Below are 14,846 nucleotides of genomic sequence, written 5' to 3' on the forward strand. Positions count from 1 at the left end.
AAGCAACACTCTATTAGGATGCCCTGACTTCTACTAATATCAGGTGCTATAGGGTTACAATTCACTGTGAATATCATTCCTCCTCTCTTCTCCCACAAATTCAGAGTCCTGTCCAGATTTACTAGGAACATGAAAAAGCTTATGAAAACTTATTGCCTTTTCTTTCTGGATTCTTTCTTTTAAAAAATAAATTTAGTGTCTATTCTTAGAGAGACCGAGCACAAGCAGGGGGAGGGGCAGAGAGAGAAGGAGACACAGAATTTGATGCAGGATCCGGGGCTCGAACTCATGAACCATGAGATCATGACCAGAGCCAAAGTTGGATGCTCAACTGACTGAGCCACCCAGGCACCCCCTGGATCCTTTCTTTTTAATGTTTTATTATAAACTTGATTTGATCATTATCCAAGCATTGCACAGTTAACGCTGACGCAAAAGTTGCAAGGCGCAAACAGTAAACGCCATAGTAAATCTTATCTATGACAGGAGCCCACCTCAGATTTGAGGATACTGACACCCTGGTTCCTCTCCTATGATGTAGAGCATTTCATAAGCACACGTCACTCACAGTGACAATAGCCAAACTGGCAAGGAGTCCGGCAAATATTTCTCAGATGTTACCAATATATCAGAGCTCATTGCAACCTTCAACAACAATGAACTTGAAATACAGAGTTTACGTTATGATTTGTATTGTTAGTTAATTTTACTATTTTTTGGGAAGACTGCAAGGGTATGTTCTAGCCTGTGCCAAACATTTCTGGATTTTATCAATGGCCACTTGTGCTGGCACATGGTGGCTGACTTGGAGTGGCAATGAGAGGTCATGGTTGCCCTTGACATGCAAGAGCAGGCAGTATTTTTTAAAAGTATGGAGGTCCAGAGAAGCAGAGAAAGGAGAAAGTAACTGGAGGGCTATTTGGGACAAAGAAGGGATTCTCTCAAAGATGGAAGAAATTCTGGAATCCTTGAGTCTTCCTTTGCATTCTCCCCACAGCAGGTTCTGAGTCAAGGACTTGAGTGCAAATAGTTTCATTAGGAGGTAATCCCAGGAGATCCAGGGAACGTTCCAGAAAGGGTGACATGGTTGAGCAGACTCCCACTTCGGGCAGCTGAGGGGTGATCTTCCTAGGTATCCCGGAGATAACACACATCAGAACTGCCTCGCTCAGGAGTGATGAAGCTAGGGGAGTCACCCAGAAAGCCCTGTTCTTTGCCAGCTCTAACACTCCAGGGAGTGTTAATGCCCACATCCCCACACGTGCAGGCTGAGCTCTCTACTGTGCCCAGGTGATGCCCTGGGGCGTAGAGGTGTAGGGGGTGAGGGTGAGAAATGGCCTGGGTGCTTGGCAGCTGGCCACCCATCCTGCAGGTGGGCTGTGGGGAGTGAATGGTGTATTCACGGATGGAAATGGTGCAGCTAGCAGGTGGGTGGGCGGGGGCCCTGTTTCCGGAGAGAGTGGGAAGAACTGATGAGTGTCTGAAACTGACAGGAGGGGGTGAGATCCAGGGCGTGGTTCAAGGGCTGGCCATGTCAGGACCCCAGACAACTTCTGGGTTTCTTTTCTGATTGATCCAGGATGACCATGGAAGGGGCAAATCTCACCGGGGTCTCTGAGTTCTTGCTCCTGGGCCTCTCAGAAAACCCCAAACAACAGCAGGTGCTGTTCATACTCTTTCTGAGTATGTACCTGGTCACGGGCCTGGGGAACCTGCTCATCATCCTGGCCATCGCCGCCGACACGCGGCTCCACACTCCCATGTACTTCTTCCTGGCTAACCTGGCCTTTGTGGACATTTGCTTCACCTCCACCACCATTCCCAAGATGCTGGCCAACCACATGTCAGGACACAGAGGGATCCCTTACGCAGGCTGCCTGACCCAGATGTTCTTCTTCATCTGGTTTGCTGGCATCGACAGCTTCCTGCTGACCGCCATGGCCTATGACCGCTACGCGGCCATCTGTCACCCTCTGCACTACGCCACGTCTGTAACGCCACGCCTCTGTGGACTCCTGGTGGCTGCGTCCTGGACTGGAGCCTTCGGGAACGCCCTGACCCACACGGTGTTACTGACTCGCCTCTCGTTCTGCACCCACAACCGGGTTCCCCATTTCTTCTGTGACCTCAGCCCTCTGCTGAAGCTGGCCTGCTCCGACACCTTCCTCAATAACGTGATGGTGTACACCGTGGGCGCCCTACCCATCATCACCCCCTTTGTGGGTATTTTGGTCTCCTACACACGCATCTTCGCCGCCGTGCTGAGGATCCCGTCCACGAGGGGCAAGCGGAAGGCTTTCTCCACCTGTGGCTCTCACCTCTCTGTGGTGTCCCTGTTCTATGGGACACTCATCGGGGTTTATTTCAGCCCCACATCCTCCCACACCGCCCAGAAGGACACGGCTGCTGCGGTGATGTACACAGTGGTCACTCCCATGCTGAACCCCTTCATCTACAGCCTACGCAACAGTGACATGAAGGGCGCCTTGGGGGGCCTCATCAGTAGGAAGCCAGTTTTTATTCAGTGACCACAGCATTGGGATGTTTGAGTGTCCAAATCTGGGGCCCATCTGTACAAAATTACCCTGTACAGTTCCAATCTTAGATATTTCCTTCACATGGCTCTTGGTTCTCTGTGTATTACTTCATCCTTCCAGCAGCTATTTATTGGGCATCTATGACAAGGCAGACACTCTTTTAAGGGCTGAGGATCCAGCAGGGAACAAACAAAATCCCTGACCATGTGGTGGCTCACACCACAGCCTGAAGAACACATCGCAGCTAAAAGGAAGCACTCTCTGGGGAGCCCGGGTGGCTCAGTCCACTGAGCGTCTGACTCTTGATTTCGGTTCAGGTCATGATCTCGGGGTTGTGGGATCAAGCCTCACGATCAGCTCCACGCTGAGCATGGAGTCTGCTTAAGAGTCTCTCTCTCTCTCTCTCTCTCTCTCTCTCTCTCTCTCGGCGCCTGGGTGGCTCAGCGGGTTATGTCTCTAACTTCAGCTTTGGTCATGATCTCACAGTTCATGAGTTCGAGCCCTGCATGGGGCTCTCTGCTGACAGCCCAGAGTCTGTTTTGGATCCTCTGTCTCCCTCACTCTCTGCCCCTCCCCTGCTGGTTCTCTCTCTCTCTCTTTCTCTCTCTCTCAAAATAAACAAATAAGTAAATTCACACACAAAAAAAGATTCTCCCTCTCTCTCCCTCTGCCTTTCTCCCCTGCTCGCTCTCTTCTCTCTCTAATAAAAAATTTCAAAAACAGGAAGTGCTTAAGAAAGGGAAGTGCTCAGCCAACAGAGACACCAGGACACAAGCCCCACTTTGGTTAAGATTCCGGTGAAGCGACTATAAAAAGCCCCGATTGCAAGGGCTCAAACATCCTAAGATTTTTCGGACTGCACTCTGTCTCTTTAACAAAAGCTCCTTCAAAAAGCTTAGAGTAGACATCTGGTGTAGTCGTTTCCATGAGTTCCATTGCTAGGCACCAGGTCCGATGGGCTTTTCTAATCAGACCTCTTGTGTTTATTTAATTTGCAATATTGGCTTCCTTGAACTACCTACACTTTTGTCACCCGCCGTTAATGGTCACCCGAAACAATAGCCTTAGGTGGGAGGCAAGATCCTTATTTATATTGTTTTGAAGGAGCAGGAAGCTGTTGGCTCTTCTAACTTTGTGATGTTTCTGTCTTTGAAAAGTGGCCAATTCTGGGGCACCTGGGTGGCTCAGTCGGTTAAGCGTCCGACTTCAGCTCAGGTCATGATCTCGCGGTTCGTGGGTTCGAGCCCCACGTTGGGCTCTGTGCTGACAGCTCGGAGCCTGGAGCCTGTTTCAGATTCTGTGTCTCCCTCTCTCTCTGCCCCGCCCCTGCTCGTGCTCTGTCTCTCACTGTCTGTCAATAATAAATAAATGTTAAAAAAAATTTTTTTTAAGAAAAGAAACAGAAAAATGGCCAATTCTTACCCAAGATCATCTCTTTCTTGTGATTCCTTGTTGCACGTGGCAAGCAGCAGCCAACTCACGGTGACCTTCTAGCTCTTTCCAATCACGTCTGGGAGCACAGGCTCAGGAGACATATGATCTTTCAGGTTATTACCCATGACGGTTTCACCAGATGAGGTTCTTGGACATAGCAAGTGTTATGAGCTTTCCCAGCCTACAAAATCTGTGTCCTCACCATGGACCACTCAGCTCATGCAATTGGCTTTTCATCTGTGGGATGTCAACATCTCACTTCTGATTCCAGTTTCTGTATTAGTCAGGCTGAATAGCCTACGGGATGTATAAGTTTCCTGGGGATTCTGTAAAAACAAACAAACCAAAGAACAAACAAGAAACCCAATAAAAACAAGCAAACAGAAAAACCACAAACGAGGTGGCTTATACAGAAATCTGTTGTCCCACGGTTCTGGGGGCCCGAAGTCCAAAATCAAGTGTTGGCAGCTTGGCTCCTTCTGAGGCTGTGCGGGAGACTCTGTCCCGAGCCTCTCTCCCAGCTGGGGGGAGCTGGTGCTTTGCTGGCCATCGCTGCTGTCCCTGAACTTGTGGATCATGCCTTCATCTCTACATGGCATCCTCTCGGTGTGCATGGCTGCCTCCAAATGTCCCCTTTTTATCAAGACACCAGTTCTCTTGGATTAGGAGTCCATCCTACTCGAGAATGACACCATCTTAACTGTTGTATCTGCAATAATCCCATTTTTAAGATATGAATCTGGGGAGGGGACATGATGCAATCCACAACATTTTTAATGTCTATTTTTTAATTTTTTAATTTTTATTAATGTTTATTATTTTTTTCTTTTAATTTTATTTATTATTAATTAAATTATTGTTTATTATTATTTTTAATGTTTTTTATNCGGCTGCTTCACTGACTGAGCCACCCAGGCGCCCCTAATGTTTATTTTTTTGAGAGAGACAGAGAGGGAGGGGCAGGGAGAGAGGCAGAGAGAGAGAATCCCAAGCCACTCTGTGCTGTCAGTGCAGAGCCTGACTCCAGACTCCATCTCACGAACCACGAGACCATGACCCGAGCTGAGATCTACTGAGGTCAAGGAGATACCGTTCTTAGGAACTCTGCAGCTGTCGTAACTTCTCTGGTACAAATTAGTGCAAACAGGCGCAGGCCAGGCCCTTGATTTCAAAGGAATTCTCTAGAACACTTAGTAGGCTCTTTGTGAGTCAGGAACCACACCCAAAGTTCTTTCCTAGACAGAATTTTTGCATTATTTGATTTACTCAAGTCTCTCTAGCAAAGTAATGGTGGCTACTTGAGGTCATTTGAAAACGAAGGTCTTGGGTGGAACGGTGTGCCTACTGTCTGTAAGGCCCATGCTAGCAACACCTGAGGCACTCACCTGAGCCTGTGTATTTGTGAGGGTGGCCACAGACATTTCCCTCTTGACCAGAATCAGGGTTGTGGTGGAAACAGCCCTTGCGGTTCTTGCTACAATTGCCGGGTGCACCTTAGCAACAACCATCGGAGAACTTTGAAAAAAATAAGACTCTTACGCCTATTTCTGGAGGGTACACAGCACACCTGGGGACCAAGCAGCAAGGTTATAGGGAGAGAGAATGCAGACGTCAGTCTCTGCATTTACTAGGTCCTTGGATGAGGCGTCTAGGGTTTTGGGGGCTCACTCTGTATTGGCTGATTTAAAACATAAGAGCAAGAATTAGGGAGTGGGAAGGGAAAGGTGGGATCACTCAAGCGGTCCGTTATCTAGATCATCCAGAGGTTTCTAGAAGGGGAACTTCATGCTGAGGGTGCCCTAATTCCTTACCTGGTTCCTCCTTAGTAATTGTGTCACGTTTATTCATGACAGGGTGAATTATTTGGTCGTGAAAAAGAAGGAAATCCTACCCCAGAGCAGCCTGGGTGACTCAGTTGGTTGAGCATCTGACTCTTGATTTTGGCTCAGGTCATGATCCCAGGGTTGTGGGATCAAGCCCCGTGTCAGGCTCTGTGATGAATGTGGAGCCTGCTTGAGATTTTCTCCCTCCCTCTACCCCTCCCCACCTGCCCTTTTGGCCAAAATGGATGGCCCGAGGGCATCACGCTAAGTGAAATAAGTCATACAGAGAAAGACAAATACTGTTTGATCTCACGATGAGGAATCTAAAACAAAACAAAGAAAAGAAAAAAATTCCTAGACCCAGAGAACTGATTGATGGTTGCCAGAGGCTGAGGGTAAGTGATAGGGAAAATGGGTAAAGGTGGCCGAAAGGTACAAATTTTCCAGTTATAAAATAAATAAGTCATTGCGTGTAAAGTCCAGCCTGGTGATAGCAGTTAACGATACTGGACCATATTTGAAAGTCGCTAAGGGAGTGGAGCTTAAAATTTCTCTTCATAAGACTAAAGGGGAGTATAATCATGTGTGGTGATGGACGTCAACTAGGCATACTGTGGCCTTTCACAATATATACAAATATCGAATCATTATGTTGTACACCTGAAACTAAAAACAAATAACAAGTAAGCAAGCAAACAAAACAATCTGATTCAGGACAAGAGGCAACAAACTACAGGCTGTGGACCAAATCTGGTCCACCACCTGTTTGGGTAAATACAATTGGATTGAAACACATTTAAAAAAAATGGACATCTTGGGGTACCTGGATGGCTCAGTCAGTTGAGCGTCCAACTCTTTTTTTTTTTTGAGAGAGAGACAGACAGAGCTTGAGTGGGGGAGGGGCAGAGAGAGAAGGAGACACAAAATTTGAGGCAGCCTCCAGGCTCTGAGCTGTCAGCACAGAGCCTGACGCGGGGCCCGAACCCACGAACCATGAATTCATGACCAGAGCCAAAGTCGGGTGCTTAACCGGCTGAGCCACCCAGGCACCCCAAGCGTCCAACTCTTGATTTCAGCTCAGATCATGATCCCAGGATTGTGGGATTGAGCCCCAAGTATGTGGTTCTGCACTGAGCATGGAGCCTACTTAAGATATTCTCTCTCTCTCTCTCTCTCTCTCTCCCCCCCTCTGCCCCTGTCCCCTGCTCATGCTCTCTCTCTCTCCCTCAAAAATAAAATCAGATAGGTAAGATAAAATAAGTTAAAATAAAATAAAATAAAATGAACAGTTTTTTAAATGGATGCCTCTTACCCTGAAGAAGGCACTGCCCTACTCAACCACGGGTTCAGAAATCAGGATCACGGAGTTTCTCCAACCCTTCGAGGACTCTCATCTGTGGACTTTTCTAGCTCTATGCACAAACCTTGACCCCCGAATCCACATCTTTCTTGTAATACTTTGCAAAAATCGGCAACGAGCAACCAATTCACAGTGATATTCTTACTCCTTCTAATCCCTCCACCTAGAGATGCAGGTTTCAAAACCACTTGAACGATTGTCCAAGTTTTCAGTGAGTATAGTTTCACCTTGGCCTTGACCTGAAGAGGGTACCCAGCTTTCTAGCTTGGGGTACCGTGTCCTCGCAACCCAGCCACTGAGCGAATGCCACCCACTGCCTTGGCAGCACCCCCTTCTAGGACCAGCTGCTCTATTTCTTAGGACAAAAGTCTAAACTTCTCCAGCAAAAAAAAAAAAAAAAAGAGAATTTCAAGATGCAGTATTTCAAACAAGACAGAAGTTGACTTTTCTCTCGAGTCCCGGGTCAGCAGGCAGCTCTGTTTCATGCAGCCTTTTTAGGTACCAGTTTCCATCAATCCCTGAGACCCTGGGGTTGTTTGCAAGCTGGGTCATAGGCATGTCCAGGTTCCAGCTTGCAAACAAGGGACCAATGAGCACAAGGGAGGGAGGTCTTCTGTCTTCAGGCTTCAGCCCAGAAGGTGCACACAGGGCTTACATTCACATCCCAGCAGTGAGGACTTAGCCACCAACACTTAGACGTGACTTAACCACAAGGCAGACTGGAAAAGATACTGTAGCTACAAAGTCACAACTCCATGCTATAGAGGAGGGTGGAATGGAAACCATAGGGAGCTATCATTCCTCAAAGCAGCCTTTTCCTTCCCACATAGCCTTAGGCCAGCCTCCGTCTTCTCATATGTAAGATAAAGGTAATGACACTGAAGCACAGGGATGTGAACAGAGTGAGACAACATAAGGTGATGCATACACGACTGGCAAGCAAGATGATTTTAGATATTAAAGGGATAGACATGTTTTGTTTAATTGTGTATCAGGAGAAAACAAATTAGTACCTCAAGTTTGCACTAAGATGAGGCCAAAGAAGTTATCTGAGTTTTTTTTTTTTTTTTTAATAAAAACAATCTCACAGCATTCGTTGTCATCTGGTAACAACCTAAGAGTAATCAAAACAATACGCATGAACGTCTTAGAACGATACTCCCAACAAAGGACACCTAAAAAAAAGTGTTGCCTTCTCAACAATTTCTCACTTCATTGATCATTTGTTTTTTTTTTATTTTATTTATTTAAGTAGTCTTTACACCCAACATGGGGCTTGAACTCATGACCTCAAGATCAAGGGCCACATATACTTCTGACTGAGCCAGCCAGGTGCCCCTGATTATTTCATCTGGCAGAATAACATCATCTCCTTTTCATGTTCCCACCCAGTTGTTCTCTTGACTGTGGTTTAGAATGAATGCCTTCTGCATCATCTAATATGAGGTCCCTATACTCATCGAAACTTATGATACAGCCCTCTATGCTCATATTCACTTTGTTTATAAAGCCACACCTGCACCTGGGATCTCTTTCACAAGTATCTGAAGATGATGGGCTACATTGTCACCTTCTGCATTTTTGGGCCTACACTAGTTCAACTGAGACTCTTTTAAATGATAGATTTAAAGAAAAAAAATATCAAGGAAATGGTAGTGCCTTCGGTGCACAGACGTGGCCTTAGCAGACTGGTGATGGCTCTCTCCCTGTATTCCTTCTACCCACCCACAGTGCACCCGTGACATGCCCACGATTTCCAACACATTGTGTTCATGGCCCTGCTGCATCAGGACCAGAAGCATCAGGGCATTTGTGCCCAGAGGAGAGCCACCAACCAGCGATGCTCAACAGTTGGTAGGCAATGGCCCCTAGCTTCCTGACTTCAATTAGATGACTCTAAACCGTCTGCAGAGTGGAAGTCAGCAGTCGCTCAGAAGATCCCAAGGGGAACCAAGGCCCAGTTGCCCACAGCAGCAGCCCACTCGTGAATGCGGCTCCCCTCCCTGCTTCCTTTCCCCACTCTCTCACCGGGTTTCCAGGACTATCTCCCACAGATCCTTGTTTTGGGGTCTACTTTTAGGGAAACCCAAAGTAAGACATGTGCAGAAAGGTAGAGGTGATACAGGAATGACTGCAGTTTGTAAATGCTGAGATACTGCATCTAAAACACTCAGTGCCTGGCACCTAGTAAGTATCCAACAAATGTTATTGTTGTTTCTTTTACGAAATGTGGTACGTGGTCCCTGGGTGGCTCAGTAGGTTGAGCATCTGACTCTTGACTTAAGCTCAAGTCATGATCCCAGTGTTGCGGGACTGAGCCTCAAGTTGGGCTCCGCACTGAACGTGGAGCCTGCTCGAGATTCTCCCTCTGCCCCTCTCCCTGACTCATGCTCTCTCTCTCTTTCTCAGAAATAAATAAATAAAGTTTTAAAAATTAAAATTAAAAAATTAAAATAAATAAAAAATAAAAGACCTCTCACCTGTGGTCTTTATATATGTCACACTTGTTTCTACTGCCCCACCTCTTGGTCTGCCTTCAGAACTCACTTCAATTGCCACCTCCTCGGGGAAGGCTTCCCTGACTGCCACCCAAGGCCAATCAGGTCCCCGTGTTGCGTACTCCATGGTAAAATACACATAACACATATGAACTTTACCATTGTCACCATTTTTCAGTGTTCAGTTTAGTGGCATTAAGTGCATTCACGTGGTTCTAGAACCATCACCAGCTCTGTCTCCACAACTCTTTTCATCTTGCAAAACCGGAACTCTGCCTCCAATGAAACACGAACTCCCCACCCCCCCCAGCCCCAGGCACCCACCATCCTACTTCCTGCCTCTATAAATCTGACTCCTCTAGGGACCTCCTACAGCGGGGATCAGACAGTACTTATGCTTTGGTGACTGGCTTCTTTCAGTCCACATGACATTTTCAAGGTTCATCCATGTTGTAGCGTGTGTCAGAATTTCCTTTCTTTAGAAGGTCGAATAATCCATTGTATAGATATGCCACGGTCGTTTATCTTTATCCATTCATCCATCAATGGGCACGCGGGCTGCTTCAGCTGTAGGCTGTTGTGAATAACGCTGCTCTGAACATGGGTGCACAATGTTATTTTTATCATTAGTCTATTCATTCAAAGTCCCAGGAATTCTGATATGCCAATGTTCAAACTGAGGGCTTTTTAGGAATCATTTCCATATAAATGTGGGGGTAGAGAGAGATTCCCCAAAACCAAACAAAACAGGGGCGCCTGGGTGGCTCAGTCAGTTAAGCATCCGACTTCGGCTCAGTTCATGATCTCATGGTTCGTGGGTTCAAGCCCCACGTTGGAATCTGCGCTGACAGCTAGCTCAGAGCCTGGAGCCTGTCTTCGGATTCTTTTTTTTTTTTAACGTTTTTTTTTTTAAATTTATTTATTTCTAGGAGAGAGAGAGAGAGAGAGAGAGCATGAGCAGGGGAGNAAAAATAAATTTTAAAAAACATTTTAAAAAGACACAAAACAAAACAAAAATCAGACTTCCTTAGTCGAAGGCAGCTTTGCTGGATGCCCAGGATGTTGGTCCTTAGAAGTGATTCTCAAAGACAACTTAGCTTCCCCGCCCCCACCCCACCCAGGGGACATTTGGCAATGTATGGAAACGTTTTGGGGTTGTCATGACTGGGGGTGGGGTGCTAATGGCATCGAATGGTTAGAGGCCAGGGATGCTGTTCCACTGTATCCAGTGCACAGGATGGCTTTGAACAATCACAGAACGATCTGGCCCCAAATGTCAATAGTATCAAGGTTGAGAAATAAGCCTGAAAAGGATGGCATGCTTTAACTCTTCACCATCCCACTCTGCAGGAGCTCAGAAAGGCAGCAGCAGAGGCGAGAGGATAAAATCCAGGCTAAATCCAGGATCCCATGAGAGACATCCTGGTGGAGGTGGCATCAGAGAGCAAATAGGTATCAAGAACTATGAAGGGTCTGGGATGTCACCCTCCCTCGAAGCTGACGATATAACCTGCTACAGTTATGGATGCTGGCAGAAGACACAAAACTACAGAGTCAGAGATAAAAGAGTTATTACTTGCAGTGCAGGTGGCATGAACTTCCTGTTTGTGCCAGTTCTTCCCAAGTCCCACAGGGATCATTCAGGTGTCCCCAGGTAGGTGGTGGATGCAAACTGTGCTTGTACCACAGCCAGGGAGCTCCAAGCTGAGAAACCCCAGCCTTTTCTAGTCTTTTCTAGCTCTACCTTTATCTCAGAGGGAGGCATTATTGTTATTATGTGGACAGCAAACAACCTACTCTCTGCTCTGCAGGAAGAAACTCTCTATCTTCTAAGGCTGTTTGCTATACAAACATCCTTGAAGAGATAACCAAAACACATTGCCCATGCCACTGCCTGTGAGTCGTACAGAAATGCCAAACAGTCACAAAGATCGTTTCCCAATAGTGATAGCACTGACACCCAATGGGTGGTGGCTACTGTTTATAAGGGTAATTGGGGCTGGAGGTCAAGCACAGAAGTCTGCTCAGGGTATAGTGTAGTGATTCAATGAATAGATTCTAGAGTCAGACAGCCTGGGTTCAAATCCTGATTTTGTCACTTTTTTAAGCTGTGTTGACTTGAGCAAGTCACTTGACCTTTCTGTGCTCCAGTTTATCCTGGAATGGAAATAGTAATAACCTCTATCTCATAGGATTAGGTGAAAATTAATATATGAACTTATATATGTAAGGCATCTAGAAGAGCATGAACTGATTGAGAGCCATGTCAGTGTTAACTATAATTATTATTAATTATCATGACGATGCCACAGAGCTCGTGGTCATGCCTGTTTTTCGGCATTTGTGGCCAAGCTCTGTAACCCACACAGTTCCCCTGGAGGCTGTCTCAGAAATTTCTAGGAGGACACAGGGCCCTTTGCTCCTTCCACCCCACACCGACTTAGTAAACAGGACAGCGGGGCTGGACCAGTGGTGGTCTTAGGTCCCAAGGAAATCAGAGGACTCAGGTTCAAATCCTGGCTTTGCCACGTGTCAGCTGTGTGACCTTGGTGAGCATTTTCTTTGTGGGAGTGGGGGGCTCCAAGTTCTTACTGAACAAGAGTCTGGGTGAAGGGTCAGCGAATCTCCCTTCACACTAATACTACACACACACACACACACACACACACACACACACACAGCATGTGACCCACCAAGCAAATAATCTGGGTCATCCTTAGCCAGTGCCGCTTTGATTATCATTGTGGTCATATTATTATTCAATGAGCAAGACTTCACAGAAAGCAAGATGAGAAGTTCTTTGCTCTACCAAGAGTAAGCCCATTCTGGCTCCCTTGGTCTCTCTGCGTGCCTCAAACTCCAGGGGACACACCGGGGAGCCCCATACTCTCCTCTGTCATCTGACCCTTGTGGCCTCATTTCCCACCTACCACATTCTTTCCACCCACCTTTCCATAGTCAAGGCATGTCCACCTCCTCTCGACTCTCTCACCTGTGGTCTTTATATATGCAGCACCTGTTTCTACCACCCCCACACCCCACCCTCAGTCCTCTTTCAGACCTCACTTCAATCGCCACCTCCTCAGGGAAGGCTTCCATGACTTCTACCCAAGGCCAATCACATCCCCATGTTGCATATTAACATTAAATGTTAAAATTAACATTTTATCCGACATGCTCAGTGCCTACCCAGGTGCCCTTGGCCCCCTCCGTTCCCCCTGGCACAAAAGGATTCCTTCTTACAGCACCAACACGGGATGGGGGATGGGGGAAGGGAAGGGTGCCCCATGCAAGGGCAGGCCAGAAGTGCTGGCCAATCAACACCCCCCAAACACACAAGCATCCTTCAACCAAGGAGGATGGGGATTGGTGGATAAGTACCCCAGCTTACCACGCCCTCAGTCCCTACAACTCTGAGGAGCGTGTTCTCTGCTGCGCCCCCAGAGGCCCCCAGGGGGACTGCACTCAATTGTCCAGAGAGGTAACTGGCTTCACCCAGGCGGCCTTTTACTGGCCTCCTTCCCTTCCCTGTCTCACCTCCCCACCCTCTACCCATGTCTCCTTGGGTTGCCTCCCAAATAAATTACTTGTTCTTGAATTCTTGTCTCAAGGTCTCCTTCTTGGGGAGCCCACCCTAAGACAGCACTTTACCCTATTATAATGAATTTCAGTAACTGTTTGCAGTTATCGGTCATCTCTCTCCCTGAGCTGAGTCGTGTCTTCAAGGTCCATACAGTACCTAGCATGTAGTAGATGCTCAATAAATGACCCCAAGCGTCACGGCTGTGAGGTGGCCAGGATGGCAATGGGTCCCTCTATGCTCACCACCGTCCTCAGAAACTGCTGTCAGAAGGGGGGGTTTCACTCTTCCTGAGCTATAAATGGCAGCTTCCACCAGCCTCATGCCCCACAGCGTGGACAGCTGGGCCCAGGCCCCCCAGGAACTCTGGATGAGCCTTCCAGCTGTGGTCAGCACTCCTCGGGTGTCCCTGGGGCAGAATCACAAGAGGGCACATGTCCCAAGGCTACAGGGCAAGGGGCGCCGCAGGGCTCTAACGCCATTCCTAGCCTCCTTCTCTCCCCGGCATCAGATTCCACCCCCGGGAGCTCCCCAAACAAGAGGACATTCCAGTAACAAGGGTCTACCCTACAAGGCCACCGAGCTAGCTAGCTGGCCGCTCCTGGGGGAGGGATCCCTTTCCTGAGCTGGTGGTGTCAGGCCTGGAATTAGCCTCACCACCTGTGGAGAGGCTGGTCCCAGGGACTCCCAGGAGGCAGTGGGCGGGGCCTGAGGTGGAGGGAGCTGACCTCTGATGACTTAGGGGCCGGGAGAAGAGGCACAGAGAGACGCGGTGGCTGGTGGCAGGTCTCAGGACCTCTCTCCAGCCCTGTTCTGGAGGCAGCTGGGTCAGGTTTCGGCTCTGCCATTCACAAGCTGGGTGACCTTCGGGAGGCAACTCGGGGCCTCAACTCCCTCCTCTGTAAATGGGAATAAATACAGTTTTCTGCCTCTTACGGTTCGGGGAGGCTGAAGTGAGGTGCTCTGAGTGGAGTGCTCATCACGCTCCGGGCACCCAAGCTCCACTCTTTTGATCACTGACATTCGTCGAGAGGCCATTATGATGATTGGTTTCGATCATAAGAGGAAACTGGGGTCTGCACAACCAGGTGGGGGGGAAGGGGGAGATAAGGGAGAGCGAGGGAGAACGGAGTTGAGGAGGGACCTGGGTGGAGTCCCCTTGATTCCTGGATGGTGGGGAGAAGTCAGTGTCCTTGGGGCATGAGAAAGCTTCCAGAATGTTCACTTTGCTACTGTCTGGGGCCCCATGCTGATGGGGGGTGAGGGATGGGAATTCTCGACATGACAAAGAAAAGGAAGCTGGCTTAGGCGGGGGCGGGTAGAGGGGGGCAAGGACTCTCTATCTGGGCCTGACACCATGCTCCCCGGTGGTGCTGGTCACTGCCCAGTCTTCCTTTATCCCATCCTCCCGCGGTCTCAGGCAGGAAGCACAGAGCCTCCCTCCTTCTACTCCAGCTCACACAGAAGCTTTGATGCTGGCCTGGGGGTCCCAGGGCTCTGTCTAGGAGTCCAGGAGGGCTTTCTGGAGGAGGGGCCATCTGATCTGGACTTTAAAGGATGAATACAAGTTTCCTAGTCCCAGAAGGATGTGTGTGTGTTGGGGCGGGGGGGAGG

The 14,846-nt window shown here is 48.2% G+C and overlaps 1 protein-coding gene across 1 annotated transcript; it reads left to right on the plus strand.

Annotated features, from left to right (window-relative positions):
- Positions 1 to 1,580: 1,580 nt before the first annotated feature.
- On the plus strand, positions 1,581 to 2,528 carry LOC144242306 (olfactory receptor 1f45-like). The gene has a single exon (XM_077777161.1). The coding sequence runs from the start codon at positions 1,581 to 1,583 to the stop codon at positions 2,526 to 2,528; it is 948 nt and encodes a 315-aa protein (XP_077633287.1).
- Positions 2,529 to 14,846: the final 12,318 nt, after the last annotated feature.

This window comes from Crocuta crocuta, unplaced genomic scaffold (assembly GCF_008692635.1).
Source record: "Crocuta crocuta isolate KB4526 unplaced genomic scaffold, BGI_CrCroc_1.0 scaffold77, whole genome shotgun sequence".
Lineage (NCBI taxonomy): Eukaryota > Metazoa > Chordata > Mammalia > Carnivora > Hyaenidae > Crocuta > Crocuta crocuta.

Bases quoted from the DNA above. Each gene is read 5' to 3' on its own strand.
- LOC144242306 (XM_077777161.1), top strand. From the start codon at position 1,581: ATGACCATGGAAGGGGCAAATCTCACCGGGGTCTCTGAGTTCTTGCTC.